Below are 17,653 nucleotides of genomic sequence, written 5' to 3'. Positions count from 1 at the left end.
AAGAAATGTTAAAAATTTTACTGTTGTTACCATTTTAAAAACTATGGTTAAACTAAAAAAAATGTAAGATCTTCAATGCAGGGCTCTTAGTTAAGCAAAAATAAGAAATGGGATAGTTAATTTAAATTTGAGGGGCTTTTAGTTTAGCTAAAAAAAAGTTGTATACGGAATGTATAACTATTGTCTTGAGAAATAAATCGAACCAACAACTTCTATCTATATTCTAAACTGAGGATACTGACAAATTCGTCCTAAGAAAAATAACTTTTATTGAAATAAAGACTGCGAATTTCTTGCAAAATGGGAAATATCGCTAAGAAATGATAGACGTTTTCATTTCGATTTAAGTTACACAATCCACAAATAGGGTTAATATCACTTCGATATGGTCTCAAATTAGGTTCAAAAATGTCTGTTCTGACTTTAAATATAAGACTCATATCAGAAGCAGAAAGATACCTTCTAAAGCAATTTTTTTTTTACATTTAGAATTTTCAGAAAGTGGTTAGCTTATAGCGAGCTTCAAACTACGATCAGAGCTCATCATAAGGGCATGTGTTAGTTGTTAGTAAAAAATTATGGAATTATAGCGTAACACACCCACATAATACAAAATATAATTAACATTTAACTAATACAGAACAAAAATTAAATGAAAACGTTTACGGTAGTGGGAGCACTGGTTCTAAACAATGATTTTAATCCCACCTTATTTAAATTAAATCTATCGATGAACAGTTTAAGTTATATAAAATGCTCATTCGACTTAAAGCTTCATTCTTCCCATAATTAGTTCATTGGAAGCCAATACGTTTAAAATTGAATAAATAATGAAATATTAAATCACTATTAACACGCCTTTGATGGAGAGATTGCAGTTGAACAAGCTTAATACGATGTTCATAGGGAGGCAAAGGAAGACCCTTTAGGGCAAAGCGAATGAAATTATGTTGAATTGATTCAATATGTTTTCTATAAATTTCGTAACAAGGAGTCCATACTTGCGGTGCATATTCAAGATGAGGACGAACATGGAAATTGTACAAAGAAAGAGTTACATTGAACTCCTTTGTCCAGCGTTTTATAAAACCAAGTATAGAACGTATTGACAAAAAAATAATTGTGATGTGTAAGCTCTATGTTGGAAAAGAAATAAACACCTTAATATTTAAATTTTTAGACGCGACAGAGTTTTTGATGTGATATACAATAATCAAATACACTAACGAATCGTTTCTTAGTGAAAGTTATCGTCTGGCATTTTAAAGGGTTGAGGGCAAGGCTATCTTTCCCACACCAAAATGTGAAACTATTAATGTCGGCTTGTAAAAGGATACGATCATGGGTGGACTTTATTATCTTAAAAATTTTCATGTCATCAGCAAAAATAGGAACTTCACTTGAGCGTAGACATGACGATACGTCGTTAATAGACAGGATGAACAGAAGAGAACCAAGATGGCTTCCCTGGGGAACGCCAGATTTAGCAACAAAAGGTTCAGAAAGACAATTTCTAAATTTTACCTCATAGGATCTGTTTTCAAGGTACGCTTTGATCCAAGCTTAGAAAATAATTCCGTAGCTAAGTTGGTCAAAAGCTTTAGAAAGTCAGTATATACACAGTCAACTTGATAACCATATTCTAAAGCGTTTGATTTGTGTTAGAAATGACATCTTCCATATACTGTTAGATTTGCCTGTTTTTAGAGAAAGTTTGAATAAGGCCTTTAACCAAAGCATTTCTATAATTTTTAATACAATCGAAAGAATACCATAGGGACTGGCTGAGTAGTCATCATTCAACGCGGATAAAAGATCAAAGACCGTGTGTGGACAGGGATGTGATTACAGCTACTGTTCACCTAGATTTAAATATAAAGCTGTATACGAGTATATAGTCCTAGAGGAAAACTTCCTAGCCTTATCAATATACATTAGATACCTTTGTTCATCTACTTTTGTAATGCACCATACAAAATAAATTCTGCTACATTGATTGTACTTAAATTGAAAAGGAACTATTTGTACCAAAGCAAGTTCTTGCCAATTTTTAAATTCTTGACAACTTCGATGCCGGTGCCAACGTCCAGGTCCTCGACTTTCTGTCAGACCGAGTTTTGTATCTAAATGTCAGTATTTTAGATTTTGTAGAATTAATTTTTAGATCCCATAATAGCATAACCTTGACCTTATTTATTTGAAGCTGAAGTGTCACCCGATTACTTCGAGTTTATATAGTAAATAACTTCAGTTTAAAGTGTCAAATGCCGCCTTAAAATCAATAAAAACGTGTTTTTATATATATATATATATTAAGGCAAATATTGGATCCACCGTCGAAAGGTTTGGTTTGAAACCTGGTTGAAACCAACTGATAATATTATTGAACTGTGCCCAATGAGAAAAAAAAGTTATTGTAGTTAATATATTTAAGAAACAGAAACAGAAACCAAAAAAAAATGAAATTGAAAAGTTTAAATGTATTCGTTTTATGGTCATAGGATACAAAAAAGTTTTCAGATCAATCATGGGATTAAATACAATACAAAGTTTTAGTTTCGTACAAAACAGAACTGTGTCCAAAACAAAACCAAAATTACTACTGGAGCCCAATCCAGTATTTTTTGTATTGCTATAAACCAATAAATAATTGAATTTTAATTTTTTTGTCGAGGTATTCGGGAGGTTAAACGAACAATGTGACAGTACGGTCAAATATAATTTTTTTTATTTAAAAAAAAAAACACTATTTTCATTTTATTGACATTTTAATAAAAATTTTGAAAAACTTATAACTCGAAACCCCTTTAAATCTTTTTAAAAAACTCAATGATATAAATTTTATAAAACAATCTTTACATTTCCTAAAAAAATATATTCTTGTTGTGTTTTGTATTTGATACTCAGGTGTTAAGAATAAACATTGAGGATAAAAGCTTCTTAAAAACTAGTTATCAGTGTACCCTTGAGCCCTATTTCAAACGTACTGTTAAATTTAAATACTGTTTTTATCGTATTTTAGTCATTCTTGTGTTCGTATAGCATTTAAATTAAGACATGTGGGGGATTTTTCAAGACGAATTAATAGAGAATTACTTTTTTCGCTTGAAGGATATTTATTTAATAATTTGACAATGCTATACATCGATATTGAGAACTAAAAAGAATAACTTTCAATTTCTTGTACCTGTTCGTATGCTTGTTTTTTTTTCTGAACGTTATAACTCCATGTTTGCGCTGAAAGCTTGTAGGAAATAAGGAATGTGATTGGATTGTAGTCAGTACCTTCTACCTTCCAATAACATTCCTTCATTATCATTATAGGCATGTCTTTATCTATCTATCTGCATAAAGCTGATCACGCCAATGAACTATTCCTTATTCGTTTTAGACACCTTCCTAACTACACAACCAATAGGCGATCGCTTTATAAATTAAACATACATGTTTTCCCTTTTTCTTATCTTCAAATAATTTATTTTCCATCCTGGTTCTTTTAATATGAAATTAAAATAAAGCTATCCGAAGGAAAAAGCTATGAATGAACTAGTTGAACATAGAAACAATTGTTTCCGTTTTTCATTTCCAGGATGAGTTTGCGCAACAGTCCATGAAGAACCAGGGCCTAGTGACTTACAACTCTCAACCATTCCTGTGTGCGAGTAATGTTGTCAGGGATGGAAGTGCCCTACAGCTTATCTGCCAAATCCGACCTACTTATTTGAGAAAACACTTTTTTAAGACAAGAATTACTCTTGGATGATTTGTCAATTCCTCGAAAGAGGCAGTACCCATGAAAAAGTTAGGTAGAACAGGCAGTGATTGAACCCAAGACCCCTTGCATGATAGTCCAACGCACTAACCATCATGCTACGGGTACTACAAAAATTAATATGGATAGTCTACGGAAAAATCTCTTTGTTTTTACACCTTATTTGTTAAATATAGTTCCGTATAAGAGCTGAAAAACGGAGACATACTAACGAAATAATCTACATTGTTTTACTTAACTTTTAAAATTTGGTTTACACACAGCATTACCTCGAATAAACATTGAGTTGTTTTTATTGGAGTTGGGGTAGGTTGGGTATATACAAAATTTCGTTTACATTTTAAAAACTTGAGTTAAACAAAAATGATAAAGTGTACACAATTTGCATTACCTTAGTTTTTAATGCACAGCAATTTGCATACACCTAATACATCTACCTCAAATCCTATAATGTGGTTAGTAGGGGTTGCACACATACCTCACTGTTCTACTTACTATGCTTTCCCTTTGGTTAAACATACGTTGGTCTTATTTCTCAAAACAACATAGCTTTTCCTTTTAAATTGAAGCAATTATTTCAAAATGCAATACAAATTGTATTTGGGGAGTTATTTAACAGAGCCATTCAATTCTGCATACTTGTTGATTCTCTATTGAACAATGCTGTAAATATCAGAATTTTATGAGTTGGTTATCCGCTCTCGTTGATAGTATACTTTCGAAACAATTGAGACAAAAATCATTTATAAAAACAAGGAAGAGCGTTGGTACTGGGTAGGTACTTTCGTCATCGAAACAATAAAGTGGGATAAAAGTTCCAGACAGAAGATGATTTATAAAAATAACGAAGAGCGTGGGAAACACCACAGAGCCTTGGGCAAACCAGTGTTTATTTTGAGGATATCAGATTCGATAAACTGTCATATGCCTTTGAAATAACAATTGTAATTATCTTACTTTCTCCAAAACTATACCATGATATCACCAGCAGACATATTGCTTTCGTTTTTCAATATATTTCGTAAAAAATTGATCCGCGTTTTCAGTATCTTAGAAAAAAGTAACGTATGTTAGTACAATTGGACAAAAGTTGATCGTATAGAATCGTTAACGCTCTCAGAATTAATAGCATATGTGCTGCAAGGAATTGGCTTTATCAATAGACCTTAAAAAAAAGAGCATCATTGAAAACGAGCGTAGGAAAAGTAGATGACGTGGTGCTACGCAAATTTTTTTATAAAAGCCCAGAAATATTTATTAGCAGCAAAACTGTAATGCGTCAAAAGTGTGCCAATTACAGGTATATCTAGCTTGTTTAAATTTATTTCCGTTTTATCAGTGGATTGGCTATGAATGATTATCCGGAAAATCACAGCTTCGATCCTACAATAACCTCTTTACAGCTCGAATCGAAACATGAGTTTTCTTTTGGTCTGATGGGTTTTTTCCTATTCGGGATAAAAAATCTTATTCCACAAAGAATGAAGTATGTAATCCACGTAACTATCGATGTAATATAGCGACCAAATCCAATTCCTGAAGAAGTCCATGGATATTCAAAATTGGCTTTCCCATCCAAACGCTTTTCGTAGGGTTTTTACTTAAACTGAGTAATACACTGATTGCAATATTTTTTTAAGATCAGAGTAAAAGGTCTTCTCGTATAACTCACAAACTACTTGCATTATAATTGTAAGGACATAACTTCTATATGATGGCTTGATGGTGATAATATTCGTACATTTATTTTCGAACCGTAAGTTTTTTAGGTCGTGAGAATTTTTGAACTGCAAAAAACAAGTTCTAAAAAAGAATTATTTGAGCTGATGGATAGAGGATGAAAAGTCTATTCATACTGCACACAAATGTTAAATTAGGTTAAAAGTATCATGGTTTTGTTGTGATAGGTACTAAGCACAACTAATCACATAATAATTTGAGTATTATCGCATGTAAAATTTCAAATTGATCTCTTACCGCAAATCACCCTTGCTTTATGCATCCTAGTTTGTATAATTTCCTAAAGTGTTATGATTGAAAAAAAAAAAACAAGCAAGAATATTTTCAATGTGAAATTTAAACTTATTTTCTTACTTTTAGACTTCCACTCCTGCTGATGATGATTGCTTATTTTAAAATAGTGCGAATTCTATGGAAATCTGATACAATACCAGGCCACAGAGAATCGCGAACTCAACAATACACTTGCGGACGTAAGTACTTTGTTTTCGTATTCTAATTTTGATTTAGTAATGAAATTCCAAATGTGTCAAAGTTTGTGTTGTAAACCTTGTACTAGAAATATTTATATAAACAGTTGTGTATGGAGAAAATTAAATAAATTAAAAAAGCTTACAACGTTTTCCAACCCCGCCTGATGCATTTTTGTACAGTACATACCAGCTACCCTTTCTCTTCATCAAACAAGATTATACGATTATTGTTCATGTTCAGAAAAACAAATATAATTGTCCTTAGATTAAGAAAAACAACACTTGCCAATAACTTTAAAAAATGTCCCTTTACTAGACATGTGCTGAGTTCGTATAATTGTAAAACTTCTGAAGTGCTGTAAACTTAGCAATTGTTTTTTATTATGTTCCTGAATTTGCACGAAAAGGCAGAGAAGCAAATGAGTATATTTCGTTATTTTAGTTTATTTATAATCTTTATATTATTTTGATATCTGAGTTCAAACAGTCATGAATATTTAAGCAGGGCATGAGCAACCTTCGCCTGCAGCCATGGAATGTTTAAAGCCACCGTTTGCGTTGATTTTTGTATTTTGTTTATTTTTTCAAACTTTAGGTTCTTTATAAAAAAGCTTGTCGAAACAAAAACTTACATTTTAAAATTAATTATTAGTATTTCCACCAAGTTTACAAGGGTAGAATAGCTAAATACGTGGAACCATTTTTAAGGCAGACTTTCTATTTGAACATGAATCAACTAGCAGTCCATACCTAGTATGTCAATGTTTCAGAGACAGTAACAAAACCAAAAGTAAACTGTGCAAAATTAAAATTCTTAAAGACATAAACACTTTTAATTTCTTCGGTGATTTGTCAGTTGTGTTGGATTACTTCTGGTTAGGTAGGGTATAGGGAAGAAGAGTTTTGTGGGGAGATAATGTGGTTGTGTATTTTGGCTACTATTTTTTTAAAATGATTTTTACTTTTGCAAATGAACAAAATTTAAAAACTTTGGAAACAAAAATCAATTTTTGCTGTTATGCCAGTCATTAAATACTTTTTATGTAAATTTTAGTCAACCAAGAATGTATGTATGTATTCCGAATATTTTACGAACTGAAAGTGATTTTGCCTCCAAAATAATTGTATGCAACGAAAAATGACGTTATTGACATCTGGTCAAATTTTGAGAAAAATCGGTTTGTGCCAGGTTTATTATAAAAAATAAAAACCTAAAAAACATTACCAAAAGTTAGTAAAAATTGATTCTCGACTCAAATATCTTTTCTAAAATTTGAAATTATGTCTTCAAATTAATTTTATATTATAAAAATATTGTTTTCACTACTCAGTAAAATTTAAAGAAAAATCGAATGGATAGTTTTTTGTACAGAAAAAAAAACTTAAAAAAAAAACATATCTAACTAAAAGTTGGTACAAATTGATTTTGGGCTCAAATATCTTTTCAAAATTTAGAAATATTGGCTTGAAACTAATTTTATTTCCCAAGAAATATTGTTATCAAAATTCGGAAATATTTTTACAAAAATCCAACAATCACATTTTCCATAATTAAATAAAATCTACAAAAAATAAATGGTAACAATCTCGTCAGCAAAAATAGATTTTGAAATCAAACTATGTATATGTAAAATATTGTTGGTAATTTTAATTTTTTTTTAGAATAATTCAACTGACAACTTATGTCACAGGTGGAACTTTTTACACTAAAATAAATACAATTAAAACATAAATTGACGAATCAATTTACTCCAATAAAAAAATATATTACTACAAACATTTTTCGCTGACAAAAAACTATTTTTGAAAAAAATCATAGTTAAAGAATATTTTTGACAAATGTCCAAAACTGTTTTAAAAAGCACTGCCTGTAACGTAATGCAATGCAATCATTATCCGTTCAAATCATTGCCACTTGCGCCTTTGTATAATAGTGTTAATGAGTTCCAGAGTCGTTATCCTTAATAGTTCTTCATTATATATACAATTATACCAGAAAACCCGTAAGATGTTCCGAAGACACCTTATGCTGACTCGACGATTGAACGGAGCAGTCTTAGCTTTTTGACACAAAAACATCTCCAATTTTCACACTTTATTAGGTCTCCCTTTTTTGGGTGCTTGACCATCATTCCCTTTTCCCATTCTTTTGTGGGAATGTCTTCGAGCCCTATCGCTAATCAGCAGGGAACCATCTATATTTTTTACCGGCTGTTGTTTTGAGTTCTGAATACCTGCAGCTCTTTGGTTATCACGTCTTACGCTATGTTCAACCTTCTTCATCTTCACGCTGTATGAAGATTTAAGCTAGTTTCTTTCTTCACCTTGAGCAGCCGCTTAATGAGCTTTTTATCTCTCCTTTCGTTAATCTTTGAAAAAGTCTTCTCCGAAATCTTACAGTAGCTATATAGTCGTTTTTGAAACGTCGTCGCGGTGTAATCAATTTAGTTCGGAGAAGCTTGTCTATTCGTCGATACCCATCTCATTTTGTTGCACAGCTAGTTTTACAAAAGTCTACAAATCTCTTACCGTTAGCAATTGCTAATTCCATGCTTTCCCATGAAGTATCTGAGCCCTTTGTTGTTATTGCAACTTTCGCATTCCAGTCTCCGCTCGGTGTGTATAGGGGGCACTTAGCCGGCTGTATTAGCATTGTTTCTCTTCGTCTACGGTGAGTTTTATGGGGCGTTATACTATATGATGGTGAGTTTGTTTACTCTATTCCGGAATCCGGCCTTTAAAACCCTAAACAGTTGTGTTGGTTTTTTATTGAAGTAGCGGGATTTTGTGATGAGGGACCAAAAAAGTGATTTATGTAAAAGCATTGTTGGGCTTGTGATACAAAAAAATATTTTGCGTTGTGTGGTATATGGAATTGACAAAAAAATATAAAGTTATATTTTTTACATAAACAAACTACAATCCAAACGTTAAGAGCGCATTAGAACCAATCTGGTAAGTGAAAGTAACAAAACATCAAAGAGTCGTCAAGACATTCTCATCACAACTTAACCTTAAAAAACATGCATTTTAGTATTAATTTATCAATTCATTTATTTAATTTAAGTAAACAGTTGTAGGTATCATCCACATTTTGACAAACTGTGTTTTTAAGTGTCAAATTTAATATGTGTCTTTAAACTGTTTCTTTTTATTATTATTTTATTCTGACGTAACACATTCGTATTATTGTTGTTAATATTTTCCATCAATTAATTTGCTTACGATATTTTCAAAGCACTTAGGCCCTAGCTAGGAGCAATGTATTATTTTCTGTCCTTAGAATCGGAATAACTTTGGTTATTTTTTGCAAGAGTTGAAAAGGATTTGTAAGAAATTCATTGCAGACTTTTGTAAGTTTTTAAAATTCTTATACTCTACAGTTATAGTGTTTATAAATGTGTCCTTCACATCTTGACTTAAAACAAATGCTTGACCAATGTTGAAAATGAAAAAGATAAATCAGACTAGTAGAACATGCCAGTCAGACCAGGTTAAAATTATTTAATGTACCTATTGTACTATATATTCTATATTATAAGTTTAGTTTACCAATAAAAGTGAATTAAGCAAAATTGTTTGATTATTTTGAGATGCAATACACGTGATTCGACAAATACTAGTTGAACTCAGCCTTTAATTCGCGGAACATTGGGAAAGTTATTTTTATTATTGCTACTATAATGTGAAAAAGAAGATATATGAACACACGAATCATTCAATCAATTATTTCTTATTCTAAATCTAAGAAATTAAAACAAGCACTTTATAATCTTTCTATAACACTTGCTATGATATGCTCTCAAATGGTTTCATAAATGCATTAACTTTTTTAAGACTTCATATATATAATATACATATAAAATGCATACGTACATAAATTGACTCTTAAATTTTTCCAGATCTCAGAGGGAACAGTACTATTGGTAATTCCAGCACAATGGGCCAGTTGAGAGCGAGACGTAAAGCCGCTAAAATGTTAGTTGCAGTAGTTGTTATGTTTGCAACTTGTTACTTTCCGGTGCATGTATTTAATTTATTAAGGTAGGTTTCCATAGTTATTTTTTTTTTTTATTTATTGTGCTACCATAAACATACATTTAGTCCAAAAAGTCTCAGTACAACAGCCTAATTTTAGTGTGTTTTTTTTTAAGTATTAAGAATAAATGTAGAACCAAAGTGGTAACATTGAAAAAAAAACTTAGTCTCCATCTTCACCTTTTTACCACATGTAAAAACATTGTGATTTTCAACTTTTTAATATATTGTAATAGTAAATATTTTATCTCGAATTATCAAAAAGAAATCTGCTGTACGGAGACTTATTCGACTATGTGTGTGTTCATAAAAATAGCAGTGCTTTCAAAATAAAACAAAAACATATCAACTTTATAATACATTTCATTAAAATTCTAATAACAAACTAAAATATTTTATTCATAATATCAGAAAATAAGTATTATCGATTTTTTACCGTTAGCTTTGTCACAGTAAAAACTTTTTTTTTTTTTCAAATATATGGCTGTTCATAAAAATAGCAGTGCTTGATCTATTATATAAGAAGTAAGAAAAACTGTAATAATGTATATGAAACAAACAAAAATGTAAGCTTACAATTAGTTCTTTGTTGCATAACCATTGTTTTTTATGATGCTTCGCTACGTGGCATCGAGTCCACTAAAACCCGATACCTTTCGACTGGTATTGCGTTCCACGAATCACACACTGCTTCCCAAATTATTTCGAATTCTAGGGCCTTGCTTTATGAACTGCGTTCTTAACATCATCCCACAAATTCGTGATGGGGTTGAGGTCGGGGGATTGAGCGGGTCACTCGCGCAAATTATGGTTTTGCCTTTTATGACGTATGCTTTGGGTCATAGTCTTGTTGGTATACACAAACCAACGGCATTTCCTCCTCAGCATAAGGTAACATAACCTCCTCGAGAATGTTATACCCCCCATGAGATTTATAGGCCCGACCCCGTAATATGAGAAGCAAGCTCATATCATAATTTGTACTCCACCATGCTTCACTGTTTTTATAGTGTACCGTGTATGGTATGCTGCATTTTAGGGTCTTCTCAAATATTCTCGACGACCCTTAGACCCAAAAAGGACGCTTTTTCTTTCATCGCTCCACGGAACATTCCTCCATTTCTCTTTTACCTAATCTCTAGGCGCTTTAGCAACTCCATTTTCTTTACCACATGCCTTTTCGTCAAGAATGGTACCTTGCATGGACTTGGGCTGGTAACTTCGCTTATAAAAGACATCTTCGTATTGTGACAGCGTTATAAAGACAGTGGAAGCCCATCTCTTATTTTCCTAGAACCTATAGCCTATGGAAGGGTTCTGTTTTGCTAACTGAACAATTTTTCTGTCAGTTCTTTTAGTAGTTATCCTTTTTGGGCCTCACATTCTCGGTTTATTTTTGCATTTAAAGGCGTTACTGACCATTTTTGCTGAGCAGCCTAGAATGTCTTAAATATTTTGGTAGGTTTTTCCCTCCAAACGCAGTTTTCGAATTTCTTCGGTGCAGTATCTTGACCGTCCGATTGTTTATTTTTGAGCTAATATTTATTAATTTTGTATATGCTACTATGGTGCAAATACTTTAATAATATTTACTTGCTGAAAAATAATAAAATTGATTTTTTTTAATTATAAAATCAAAAGCACTGCTATTTTTATGAACACTCCATATCCAGAGAGTTTGAAATAATGGATGTTCACTGGGAAAAGTAGAGTATAACTTCAAGCTAAAACTCTCTAATATGAAAACGAAAGACCGTTAGATGTAAGTAACTTGTCAATTTTTTGTAAGAATTTCCGTTCTTAAAATAATTGACAATCTAATAAATGTGACCAGCACTGCTATTTTTATGAACACAACTATATATAACAATACATATGCATTTATAAAAATCCTAAGTATTTGCACATTAAATGAAAAGTGAGAAACCGATTTTGATAAAGTTTATATTAACTTATACTAAGTGGACCATATATGTGTTTTCTCTAGATTCTGAGTTGATTGGTTGTGTTTTTAAGTGAGCTCTCAGTTTGAAGTGAATTAGTGGGTTTCTATATACCAAATTACAATATAACAAATTGCACTATTCAATTAAACTTCTCAGGCCACATTAAAGCAGTGACTTTAAAGCAAAATAATTGAGTTTTTCTTCTTTTTTTCATAACTTAAAGAGAGCTAAGCCATTCAAACCTCCCAAGCTTAATTTTCGTTTAAATCATATTCCTCTCAATTCTACCCATATACATTGTGTTATTTATTCCTTTGTTATCATGGACTTATGTAGTGAGTGTTCTTCGGATCTCCCTACACATGGAGATTTTGTTACATGTTTTGGATGTGATAGTAGGTTGCACTTCCAATGTCCTCTAATATCAGAACGATCGTATAGAACAATGTCTAATAAAAAAAAAAGAATGGAGATGCTCTGCGTGCAGAGAAAAATAGCCAACTCGAATGCATCAGGAAATACGATTTCTCCAGCAAAAACACCCTCTCAACCAGCATCGAAACGAACTCGAAGTACTTCCACTTTAGACGTAAACAACAAGCAGGACGTAGGATGGAGGTGCAATGCCCAGATCTTGCAAGAGATGAGGGCAATGAGGAGGGAAATGGCCGATATAAAAACAAGCTGTGATTTTGTTGCCAACAAGTATTTGATTTGATTTTTATTTGATCATATTTCAAAAGTTTAACAATATTAGTTGTGTTACCCACGAAGCTTTTGCTTATCTGTAGGTGGTTGAAGTTACAAAGTATTTGAATAGATTGGATTTGAATATTAAACATATTTATATTAATATTAAAGAAAAAATAATATAGAAATTCATTAGTGGTTTAGTTTAAAAAAAGATACATAACAAATTTTTAATTTACTTTTATCAGTGCATGGTGTTTGAAATTTAATTTAAATAGAAAAATTTTAATTTTTTTTTACGTTTTTTAAAGTCACGAATATTTTTAAGATTTGTAGGACGTTGGTTCATAATTGATGGTATCGTATAGTTAAGTTGTCGTTTTAAATAGTTGATAGATAGATAGATAGATAGACAGATAGATAGATAGATAGATAGATAGATAGATAGATAGATAGATAGATAGATAGATAGATAGATAGATAGATAGATAGATAGATAGATAGATAGATAGATAGATAGATAGATAGATAGATAGATAGATAGATAGATAGATAGATAGATAGATAGATAGATAGATAGATAGATAGATAGATAGATAGATAGATAGATAGATAGATAGATAGATAGATAGATAGATAGATAGATAGATAGATAGATAGATAGATAGATAGATAGATAGATAGATAGATAGATAGATAGATAGATAGATAGATAGATAGATAGATAGATAGATAGATAGATAGATAGATAGATAGATAGATAGATAGATAGATAGATAGATAGATAGATAGATAGATAGATAGATAGATAGATAGATAGATAGATAGATAGATAGATAGATAGATAGATAGATAGATAGATAGATAAATAGATAGGTAAACAGATCGATAGATAAATGGATAGATAGATAGATTGAAGGATAGACAGATAGAAAAGTAGAAAGGCAAACAGATGTATTGATTGTTTTGTTGATAGATAAATAAATATCTGCTTTCCCTCAGTCTTTTCAACGTGAAACTGATTGCAAGGAGCAGTGCTCATTGCTTGACTTTAGCACTCCATTCTTCTCTCTCTTCATCAATAATAGTTGATAGTAGTACCTGCGGCGTGTTGGTTTGTTTTTTACGGATACTACATCTTCCGAGGATTTGACAAAACCTCTAAGAGTAGTTTTTGTTTATGAAAAGTGCTTTCTCAAATAAGCATCGCTGACAATACTAGCATATAGGAATGCTTGAGAGTTGTAAGTCACTCAGCCCTTGCTTGTTGAGAAAAAAATATGGGACATTTTCTTCTATGGGTATAAGACATCTGTATAGTTTCTTATCTGTGCTTCAATGTTAGAACGTAAGATGAACTAAATACATTACATTCTCTCGGCGGAATAAGATCCATCGCTGCATCTACTTCCATAGGAAAAGAAACCAACACACCAAGGAAAAAGCTGAAAAAACAAGCTTGTGCTAAATCAACTAAACTTGGAGTACTTCCTTTGTAAACATTTCAGACAAAATATGGCGGAATAAAAATTTAGTTTTTGAGAATGTGAATGCGTGTTCCGAAGAAATGTTACAACCAAAACCATATGACACTCTTTGGTTGGCATTAAAGTTTATTGGCATTTACGATGTTCCAGGATGGAAAGACTACATGCACTCAATAACAAGGGGCTTGCTTAATTCAAAAACTAAAATCATTCCTCTTCCGGTTATAAACTCTCCACCGTCCGAATATAAAACACTTTACACTGCATTGCACTATGCTGGCAGTTTGTGTTGCAAAATTTTACCAAAAATGCCTGGTGGTAACATTTGACCAGCCTCTTTTTATACAAAGTAAAGAAATCATTGCCGCAGCTTCATTTGAGTCCCGTCTATCAAAATGTGTATTCAGTTTTATGGATTTCACCTGTTATTGTCCTAAATTGTTCCAATAGATTTTGTGATAAGAGGAAGTGGCCTGCAAGAGTTAATGAGGACTATATACGCCCCGGTTTCTGTTGAAAAGATGCTGCAAGAAAAAGAGTTTGCTAAAGCAGTTCGTGTTTTAATAATAATAATGGAACAAGTCGACATATGTAAGCCAATATGAATTAGAGGAACTACAAAGTCTCATGAAAAATGTTCTTTATGAGTCTCCTTTGTTATGTGCATTAAAACAAACCTCATATGATCCAATAGTGAGAAACTACAAACAAATCTTAACAAACTCAAATCTATTGGACCAACAGCAGCCTCATGGATTCAGTTGTTTAATATGAATTTGATAATATTCACATTATGATATTCACGCTTAGCGGTCTTGCGATTGGAATGCCCATATTAACTGTGTGAAGAATATGATTCTATATTTCCATGCCGCCGGACACTTTTCGTACGCCAAATCATGTCACCTTTAGTTGATAATTCATCTGCGTTTTGTGATGACCCAGATGAATTTAAAAACTTTGTGCAAGAGGGTTACTTTGCTATGAGAAGAACTGGCCGATTTTGGACAGAGTTGTGGTCGGACCAGACGATTGAAGAAACTCAACAAGGCGTGAAATCACTGATAGTGTACTTAGCAAATGGGTTTTAGGGCTGACTGCTTCTCATAAAATTTTCTCATCACTCGAAGAATTCACTGGCGTTCTTTTTTGTACTAGTGAGCAACATGAAAATTTTGGGGAGGCACGTAAAATTAGAGATAAAGCAGACACTGCAAAGCTGTCAAATTGGTTCCAAATTCATCCTTCATTTCCAGTAACAAATGAAATCATGTCAATAGCGAGTGGAATCGTTGGAGATGATAAAGTAACTTGCTACAGTGCTTATTCCCTAGGCATGCAGGCAATATGCCAAAAAGTGGACTAACGGGTTTCAGATGTAAGAAGGGACATACAAATTGAATACTACATTTTTGTGTACATTATGAGCTTTAATTTTCTGCAACAAAATTTTTTGATACGACAAATAGTTTTCGAGATAAACGTGAAAAGCTGAAACAATTCCGTTTTTCTCTTAACTTCCGCTAGAGCTCATGTTGGATTCTTGGGGACTTTTTTTTTGATCATCACCAGACATCTCTTAGTAAGTGAGCCAATTATCAAAACTATTGGATTTTTTTTTAAAGGTGAAAATCTTTATTAACTGGACTATATTCCGCCGGTTGTTCAAGCACCCATTTGACGTATTTACGACGTAGTGAATTTTCAGCTGGCTTCAGTTGTTGTGTGAGCTGGACTTTATATTAATATAAATGTCCATCAAAATGCAAAATACGCCATAATGTAAACGTTCCTAATTCTCTAATTCCTCCTAGTTCTTGAAAACGACGAGAAATCGACGCATTCGGGTATTCGGCAAAACTTTCACTTACAGCAATGATGTTTTCAGTGGTATGAGCGAAACGAAGATGCAAAGGCCTTACAGTATCTGTAACCAATCCAGTATCTTCAAATTTCTTCCTAATTTTATAATTGCTTGTGTAGCTGGACAGTCATTAAACCATAATATCCTCTTAAAGCTCTATACGTGGCTGTGGTCACAGAATCACCATTTTTGTAATAGGTTTTAACTATGTGTATGAGTTGAGTTTACTTTTTCGTAAATGTCAGACTTTCAACTGAAAAAACAAATTTGTTTAACAGCTTAGTTTGACACATATCGAGTTTCAGCACTTTGCTTTTCAAACCCCAAAATGGATAATCCTTTATTTGAAAAGTATTTTTATTAATTCGATAATATGTTCCTTAAAATGAATGTATGCTCCATCACCAATATTTATTGGATTAGATGTGTCTATCGACCTGAGTTTTCTTTTTATGTTAAATTTAACTTTTACCTATTAGTTGCAAAACATCTACAAAAACAGAAGCATATTTAATATTGGTTATCCACTTATATGATTTAACTTATCTTCAAGAAAATTATTCAAAATTCCCAAACCGGAAAAGGAAAACAAATTTACACGATCTTTAATTTTGACTTTATTTTACTTGATTTTTGGAACCTATAGCTGGATTAATTAAAAAAAAAAAAAAAAAGACTGCGCTGGGGCACACTGTAAAAACTATCCATTTTGTTTGCTGTTTAAAATGATTTGTTTGTATGCCTTACACTCCGAAGGATACATGAGTCCGATTTAAAACAATATAAACTTGTTGCCTATGTTTGATTTTATTTTATTTATGGCTTTATTTTCGGTCTTTAAGATTGCAATTTTGTCCCTTGTGTGCTCTTTTGATCTATTTCATTATTAAATTATTTATTTTTCAGATACACTGGGAATTTACATGGTGGTGATATAACAACAATATTTTCTCTTTGTTCTCATTGGCTTTGCTATGCGAACAGTGCAGTCAATCCTGTTATCTATAATTTTATGAGTGGTAAGTAATTTTATTTAAATATTGCAACTTAATTAGTTCATTCATTAATAAATAAAATAATTATGATCTACTTATCCTAGCCTATTTCACCAACTTACCAAGTATTTTTATCAATTAATTACGTATATTTTTTATCTCACGTGTGTAGATCGTGGTGATGTTAATAGGACATCACGATCAAGTGACTTATAACTTCTTTCTTTGGTAATATTTAAATGAATAAGTATTCGTCAATAAACCACCAACAGTTTAAGATCCAGGGGAATCTGCTGAATTTGTTCTTTTAATTAATGGATTGTCGAACGAGTTTTCACGATATCTTGATCTTTACTAATTGTTGTGTTTCCTTTAAATTCTTGGATGTCTATGATTGGATTTTTTCACATCATAATGCATTTCAGTACTGTATATCATTAAGTTCTGAACAAAAGCTAAATGTAACTTCTTCGTTAAAAAATTTTAACTTTAAGAGTATCGTGAACTGGTCCGGTGTAATGGCTTGTAATAACTTTAATTTATGGGTTGTGAGATTTGATAATATTTTAAATAACTGTCTTAAGTGACGTGTTAACAAGCAAAATTGCCGGTATATGGGACGACACTAACCCACGCGAGGTTCAGGTG

At 31.9% G+C, this 17,653-nt stretch overlaps 1 protein-coding gene across 2 annotated transcripts in view; it reads left to right on the top strand.

Annotated features, from left to right (window-relative positions):
• Positions 1–17,653, top strand: part of LOC129950921 (orexin/Hypocretin receptor type 1-like) — an 80,086-nt gene that overhangs the window by 52,683 nt on the left and 9,750 nt on the right. For both annotated transcript variants that reach the window (XM_056062875.1, XM_056062874.1), the window contains 3 exons: positions 5,873–5,985; positions 9,888–10,029; positions 16,917–17,029. In XM_056062875.1, the coding sequence (XP_055918850.1) occupies positions 5,873–5,985; positions 9,888–10,029; positions 16,917–17,029 (368 nt within the window). The remainder of the gene's footprint in view (positions 1–5,872; positions 5,986–9,887; positions 10,030–16,916; positions 17,030–17,653) is intronic.

The sequence above is a fragment of the Eupeodes corollae genome, chromosome 3 (genome assembly GCF_945859685.1).
Source record: "Eupeodes corollae chromosome 3, idEupCoro1.1, whole genome shotgun sequence".
NCBI lineage: Eukaryota > Metazoa > Arthropoda > Insecta > Diptera > Syrphidae > Eupeodes > Eupeodes corollae.
The sequence above is the reverse complement of the archived record's forward strand: the minus strand, read 5'-3'. Positions and strand labels throughout refer to the sequence as shown.